This window comes from Falco rusticolus, chromosome 7, assembly GCF_015220075.1.
Source record: "Falco rusticolus isolate bFalRus1 chromosome 7, bFalRus1.pri, whole genome shotgun sequence".
Taxonomy (NCBI): domain Eukaryota; kingdom Metazoa; phylum Chordata; class Aves; order Falconiformes; family Falconidae; genus Falco; species Falco rusticolus.
This window is the reverse complement of record NC_051193.1, coordinates 2,113,819-2,121,340: the sequence shown is the minus strand read 5'-3', so window position 1 is coordinate 2,121,340 and position 7,522 is coordinate 2,113,819. Positions and strand designations below refer to the sequence as shown.

Here is a 7,522-nt window from a genome sequence, read left to right as displayed (position 1 = left end):
CGGGCTCCCCAGCAGCTGAGCAGGGTGGCATCTCTGCATGTGGATCGTTTAAGGACCAGGGAACCAAACTCCTGGACATCAGCGCTGAAGTTTCATAGGAAACTTGTTTTTCAGAGGTGAGCAACAAGCGCCAATGCAAATCCCTCCCGTGCACAGAGCCGGCTTCGCCTGCAGCCCTGCAGTGAGGGATTACGGAGAGCAGGGTCTGGGCAAAGCTCCGCCAGAGCCTGAGCCGCCTGGGTGGAGGAATCGTCGTGTTTGCCCCACGCGTGGCGCTGGGCTCTCCTGCCCAGATACTTCCCTCTGCGCTGGGCGTCTTTAGCCCTTTGTTATGTGTTAGGGAAGCCAGGCTGCGGTGGGATGAGCGGCAAATGGCGGCATTTAGGGGAGGGATGGAGGGAAGGGGGCTGGGATGTGAACTTGCCTGGAGGATTATATTCCAGCCCAAACAACGGCTGCCAATGTCCACGGGCATCCAGCCCTGGGAAAGCGAGTTGGGAGGGCTGGAGCATGGCCACCGCAGGCGTACAGATCCGCACTGGTCTGTGGGGCTGGGGAGGGTGAGTGGGGTCCCCTTTGGGTGCCTGTTTCAGGGTGCTGGGGCAGCCAGGTGGGACGATGCTGTGCAGCAACCTGCTGCACCGAGCAGGTAAGAGGGCTGGAGGCTGGCAGGGCTGCAGGGCTGTCCTGGATCTTGGCGCTGAGGTTGGGGTGGCCACCATGGAGCCCCCCTTCACCTGACAACAGGTCTCTGAGACCCCCCTCCAGCCCGGCACTGGGGCCCACACATTCCCACCCCCGATATTAAGGCTGCTGGTGGATAAACACCACGGCCGTGCGCCCCAAGGGTGTTTGCTCCCCCCCTTTGCCAGAACCCACCTTACCTGCTTCAGGCATCTGGCTTTTAAGGTGTGAAGTGAGGGCAGATGGGTCCTTGAGCCGGGAAAAGCTGGAGCTGGGCAAGGCCAAAGGCAGCGGTGGGCAAGGGGAAGGGAACGCGGGGGAAAGGCTCTGCCTTCACCTGCCTGCCACCCGGATAGGCTGGGACCGGAGCCCAGGTATGCTGGGAGGCTCTGCCAGCCAACTCTTGTCCGATAACCGGGGGGGGGGGCGGGGGGCTGTAAAACACAGGCACGGCTCTTCTCACACAGCGTGGAGTGAAATCAGCAGAAACCCCAAGAGGCAGCTGAATTTTGTGGCTCGGGTGCTGTGCGAGCAGGCGGCTTCTCTGCACCCATCAGCGCGCTGCTGTTCCGTCCTCTGCAGGGAGGCAGCCGAGGCAGCCAGGATGCTCAGAACAGGCGCGACTGGTGCCTTACAGCATCCCGCCCTGGTGCCGCCGAGGAAGCCCAAGTGGATCTGTGCTCTGGGAGGCCGTGCCAGCGTGTGCCGCAGCCCCGGCACTGCCGCCGCCGTTGGATGCGTGTTCCAGAGCCACCCATGGGTCCCCCCTGCAGCCAGGTGCCGATGGAGAGGCCAGCGGGCAGCGCAGGCAGGGTGCGGGCAGGAGGGGAGAGGTTTCCAACTCCATGGCATGGGCATGGCGGGCGTCGGTGGGAGGATGGGGAAGGTTGTGGTGCTGAGCCCCATCCCAGCACCCAGCCACCACGGACGGGCCACTGGCCAAAACAAACAGACACCGAGGCATCAGACAGACTGGTATGAAAAGGGCTGGAAACCAGTTCCTCTCCAACGGCTGAACTGGTTCAATGACTGGAAAAACAACATCAGGTGCTGCGTGAATAGCACAAAATGTCATTTTTGTGCAGGAGGCGGTGACGGGAGGGTCTGGGGGAGCAGCTCCTGCCCCAGCTTGGCCCTTGCCAGGCCGGGGCTGGGTAAGGGACACGGGGCAGGGACAGCTGCGGCTCTGAGCCCTCCAGGGACGCCTGGGAGAGGAGATCAGCGTAACTCATCCTGTTTCACGCCTGTTCTCCCCCAGAGCTGTGTGCAGGGGTTCACCAGGGAGCATCCAACCTGGAAGCCCTTTGGCTCCACCCCGTAAGTACCCAGCTCCTTTCTAGCCACCGCTCCAAACCGCAGCCTGCCACAGCGGGTTTAGAGCCCAGTTCTCCCCACAAGGGTACAAACTGGGAGAGCAAAGACCTGCAAAGACGTAAACCTCATCTAGGATCTAGGCTGAGCCAGCCTCTGGGAATATTTTCCCGGGATGAAGAAGGGGCTGGGAAATTTTTAACTTGCGCTTCAGCCAAACAGCATGGCCACAAAACAGGCTTGCAGGGTCACTGTGTGAAGAGGTAGAAGTTTATTGGAATATAAACATTCAGATAACGTGTAAGATAGAAAAAACCCAACAACAACATATACAGACACTTGTTGGAAGGAGACGTTGAGGTATTTATCCACCGCCTAGGCTATCACATTTCTTTTTTTTTATTTATTTTTTATTATTTTTTTTTTTAAATAGGTAAGAAAACTAGTAGCAAGGCTGCTGCAGCTGTTTGGTGAAAACATCTGATCTGACTCTGTTTGGAGCACACACACACACACGCAGTGGCCAAAAGGACTTGGTGTGACACGTTCACATTCACTTTGGGAGCCGAGCAGGCACGCAGCCTCCCCCTTGCCTCTTCCCCCTTTCCCAGGTCACAATCTTTGTGCCTTCCCAGCATAAACTGGGATCTGCTGGAAGAGGACAAGCAGGTTTGGTTTTGTGTTTTGTTTTTGTTTTGTGGTTTTTTTTTCCCCCCAGCTGGGCATCAAACCCAGCTGGCAAATCTCCCCCTGAAACAGGAGCATCAAGGCTGCACGGAAGCAAGCTGGGCGCTTTTGGTTTGGTTTTTGGTGTTTTTTTTTGGCTGCTCACTGCAAAACCTTCGCTGGTCTGGAGTTGAAAGAGAATTAGCCACACTGCAAAGCAGAGCACTTCACGCGAGGAACAGTCCTACCCGCAGTATCAAAACCCCTGAGTACTATACAATCGAACACAGTCGAGTGAAATGAAGCGGAGCCGGGGAGAGGAGGGGGATCCACCGCCCCTGCTCAGCCTTCCCTGGCTCCCGGCTCGGCCAGCCCTGTCTCTGCTGCTGGTTCCATAACCCTGTCCCCAAAGCCTGGCAGCTCAGCAGGAGACCTGGAGCTTGGCAAAACACTCGTTAAGCCAACTGCCAGTATCAAAGCCGGGCTGGGGGAAAGGGTCACTCTTCACAGTCTGAAGGGCTGGTCCTTGCCCCCGTGTACTGAGCAAGGACCAGTTTATTGTTGCAGCTTATTTTTACTGAGGTATCTGTTACACATCCCGACCTTGATTCTTTCCCTGAAGTGGATACAAAACGATCTGTTAGTCCCTGTCTATTTCCAGTCTAGTTGTGTAAAGCTTATAACATTAATACTCTAGTAGTGTCAAAGCTGTTTAGCAGTTCAGTGATTCCAGTGCCTTTCTGTGCAAGAAACACATGTTAGCATGTGATACATAAGCAAAACCACCCATTACTAACCTCTGCTCCCCAGGACCAGAGAAGAAAGAACAAGGAAAAGCAAAAAGTGCCCCAGTCCCACTCATAGGAAACAGCCCCCAAACCCACCCCCAAATAAAATAAACAAAACCCGAACAAAAGAAAACAAAAAAAGGGGAAAAAACCCAACAATCTGAATGAGTCCCAGAGTCTGGGAAACCCTCTCCGAGCCTGCGAGGGTGAGGTGCCACGGAGGCCCGTGGGATCTGTCGAGCAAGCTCCCTGCACCCACGAGCAGCTCAGCTCGCTTCCCTGCCCCGCAGGCGGCCGCTGCTCCCGCTAAAAGCAGCTGGAGGGGGGACATCTCGAGCAGCATCCATCTCAGGACACGGGCATTCCCACCCCTTCTCCCTCGTCCTCCCACCAAGTCCTCGTGACGTCATGCAGCGGGACAACTCAAGCCACAGTGTATAAACTAACGTCTAGAGAGCGCAGAGCTGCTTGCACCCAGGAGGTCTTACCTACGGTTTACACAAGCCTTGGCACCAGCGCTCGGCTCTCAAGGCAGAGCAGCAGCACCGCTGAGCAACGCTGGGGGATTAAAAAGGAGAACCTGACGCTTGAGAGTTCCAAGGAAGGATTATTCATTTTGGTTCCTAGGTACGGTTTTAAGCCTGATGCTCCAGCTGCTGCTGGGGCTTTTCCTGTGGTGGTGTCTGGCTCCGTTTCTTAAAGCCGTGCTCTTTTCAGTAGTATAAATAAGGAGCTCCTAGGAGCAGGGGCACCCCGGGGGCGCAGGGCCCGTGCCGCAGCTAGCCAGGGGACCGAGGGAGCTCCCGGGCTCGTGAAGTCTGACAGAGCCCGGGCTGGGCTGGGCTGCTCACAGTGCGTGGCAGAAAGGACCGGGCAGGAACAGGACAGACGCTTCCAGGCTGAGCTCGGGCTCAGCGGTGCAGGCAGGCACAGCACCTCCAGCCTCCGGACCCGCACGGAGCTCAGTTCTCCCAACAGCTCTGCTCGCCTGCGCGAGCAGCAAAAAGGTGACCTCGTACTGGTGTGACACCGGGCAACTCACCCACCACACGCCAGGAAACTGCTTTTTAGTAGCCTGAACCTCTGGATTTGGTCACAACATATCTACTGGCTCAGGTGGTTCTTACAGAGGCACCCGCGCACAGGTGAAAAACTAGAATAACTTCTTATTTTGGTGCCTCTCACAAAGGCTACCTAACATGGCTTAGTCTTGTAGTGTAGGCAGAATTAGCTGTGCCTGGGTAACGAAGTCCCAGCACGGCAGAGGAGGCAGCTGGGTGCAGCACCACAAGGCCAAGCTGTTCTTTCAGGTGCCAGAAACCACCGTCCTGCGAGAGGCTTGGCCAGTCTGTAGTGTAAGCAGCGCCATCATCTCCCAGCTGCGCTGAGCAGCTTTGCTAAAGGCAAGCTCAGATCCTGGAGCTTAGAAAAACAACAGGGACTCTGGAGACACCCTCACATCCAACACAAAAGGACACATCTTCTAAGTAAGCAGCCACTCTTGCCCTACCTGTACCTGTCCTCCCGTGTCATGCACATGTCCTGGGACTATGCTGTTCAGCTTGTCTCCTGCTGGCCTAAAGGCTGGGGAAGCCACTGCTCTTTAGCTCAGCTTTTTTTTTTTTTTTTTTTACTTTGTCTTTGGTGATACAATTAAAAATAAAAAAAAATAATCAACACAATGTCAGCAAAACCACATATAAAAAACCCAAGCGATAAGATATGCCAATACTTCCTGAAGAGATTAAAAAAAAAACCAACCCAAAACAAACAAAAAACCCAACAACAAGTACATATCTGAGGTATTTCATCTGCTCAAAAAAACCTGACTTGGGCCCAGAGGATGGGAAGGACGTCACCAGGGCAGGATGGATGGTGCTTGGACCTGATCTCCAGGCTGGGGAAAGCATGTGTGGGAAAGGCCAGAAGGAGAGAAGGGACAGAATGAGGCCACCTGCGCAGGAGTGGAGTTGATGGAGTCACCAAGTCAGCTTACTTGGCTCCAGACACAGGAGAGCCAGGGCCAGCCTTCACTTGCTTTCAACTGCAGGTTTAAGGGAAAAGGCAAGGAAGGGCCAGATTTCCTCTTCCCTGCTTCTGCCCAGGAGCGCAGAAGGTCTCACTCAGCTGAGAGCAGCTGCCTTTTTGTGCATGTACAATTTGCAGGGGACTGGGCTTCTGCAGGCTTGTCCAGAGACCAACCAAGGAACACACGTGTGGCATTAACCACGACACCTACACACACCCTGCAGCCCTGCTGAATCAGATTTCAAATATTTAATTTCTATGTGGCCAGCGCACAGGTGGGGAGAGCTTCCAGGGGCTACTGAACCTGACGAGAAGGAAGTCGCCCCAGGAAGCCCAGATCAATCTAAGTGACAGCTCTTTGGTGACGAGGGGGGCAGAGGATCAAAACACCGAGCCACAGTAAGTTCAGGCTGTCAGGGTAAATGCCAGTGGGATGAGTTCCTCAAGGGCAGAGAGACAAGGTCAAGGGCATTCAAAACTTGGCTGAAAGCCTGAAGGCAACCGTAGGGGAGAGGCCAGCACCAGCCAGGAGAGCGAAGCAGCTGACGAGAGGTTTTTAATGTGTCTATGGGTCAAACATAGCGGTGAGAAAGTCCTTCCCCTCTTGCCGAGACCTCAGGGTGGGGGAAGGAGGCTCACCAGCCAAGAACACGTGTTCTACGGGAGGACAGATGAACACCGGACCACGACAGAGCCTGAAGAAGGAAAGAGAGGAAGCCTGCCCGCTCTGCAGCCACACGGCACAAGCCCCGGGAGGACAGGGGCAAGGCACCCCACCGGCTCTTAGGATTGTCAATACACAGGGTTGTTTTGTGGGAAGAGTCCTTGCGGCCACTGGTTCGAGGAGAACCACATTTCTGGGCCCCAACTCCAGGTCTTTCCACCTGCCTTGGTGACGTCTCAGCCATCTCTCAACCCACAGCTCCTAGAGACGGTCCCTGATTGAAAAACGCCAGGCATGCCCCCCCCCCTCCATGTCCCACCCGCAACAGGAACACAGCAAACCCTGGGAGGAGGAGGAAGAAAACAAAAAGCAAAAGGGAGGAAGAAAGGGGAGAATAAAGAAAAAAGGCTGGACAAACAGACGATGAAGAAAAACTTGCTGGCATGGAAAGGTTTCAGCATCATCATCATCTTGCTGTTGGCCAACCACAAAAGCAGGTTCCTTGAGATGAGGTAATCTGTGCGACTCCTTCCCGGCTCGCTCCCTGCCGAGAGCAGAGAGAAGAGCTGCCGGAGGCCAGTGTGAGAGACAGCAGGCTCGGCCGTCCATCAGAGAGACCAGCTGGTGGAGGGCTCTGCGCTGGGGGTTCCCCGGGATGAGGTAGGGCTGGGAGAGCAGTGGGAGCTGCTGCTGCTGCTGCAGGAACTTTGGGTGCTGGAGCCTGCAATGAGATGGACGACCGGCTTCTGGGCAAAGAGCACTCCTGCGAGGCAGAGAGAGGTAAAAAGAAGGGTTACTGGGACTATGGGGTGGCACGGCCGAGAAGGATAGGGTGCAGAGCAAAGGACACTCAATCCAACCCCAGCAACCTCATCCCAACAGAAAGAGGCTCAGCACAAGACAAGGAGGCTCAGAGACAGATCAGAGGGTCAATAGTGACCAGGATATAAGAAGGGATCCCCCAGGACTTGTTCTGGCAGCCTCTGTCACGGGGATGTTGCGCTTACAGAAGACAAAGATCCCAAATGGCTTCAACACCTTTGGAGGAGAGAAGCAACTTGCATTGCACCGCAGTGCCAGGCCTCCCACCTGGGCTTTGTCCAAGGATGCACGTGTGTGACCTGCAGAAGTGAAATGCCTTGAGCAGAGTACACGGGACAACAGTTCGTGCTTCCCAGAGATGCGTGAGGAAGAGCTGAGTAAAGCCACTCCTCAGCAGGAGAAGCGGGATCATACTCCTTCCTACTAACACTGCTGTAAGAAGTCCCTTCCCTTGGATTTTAAGAATACTAACAACCACCGCCAAAAGGAAAGGGCACTCGACTGCAGGACCAAAACCCAGAAAGAATGGAAACCATCTCTGCTGAGCCTCCTGAGCCGG

At 55.2% G+C, this 7,522-nt stretch overlaps 1 protein-coding gene across 4 annotated transcripts in view; it reads right to left on the bottom strand.

Moving 5' to 3' along the window:
• Positions 1–2,249: 2,249 nt before the first annotated feature.
• ARID3B (AT-rich interaction domain 3B) overlaps positions 2,250–7,522 on the bottom strand; it is a 36,755-nt gene continuing 31,482 nt past the window's right edge. For all 4 annotated transcript variants that reach the window (XM_037395722.1, XM_037395721.1, XM_037395720.1 and 1 more), the window contains exon 9: positions 2,250–6,904. In XM_037395722.1, coding sequence (XP_037251619.1) covers positions 6,750–6,904 — 155 coding nt within the window. In that variant the 3' untranslated portion in view covers positions 2,250–6,749. The remainder of the gene's footprint in view (positions 6,905–7,522) is intronic.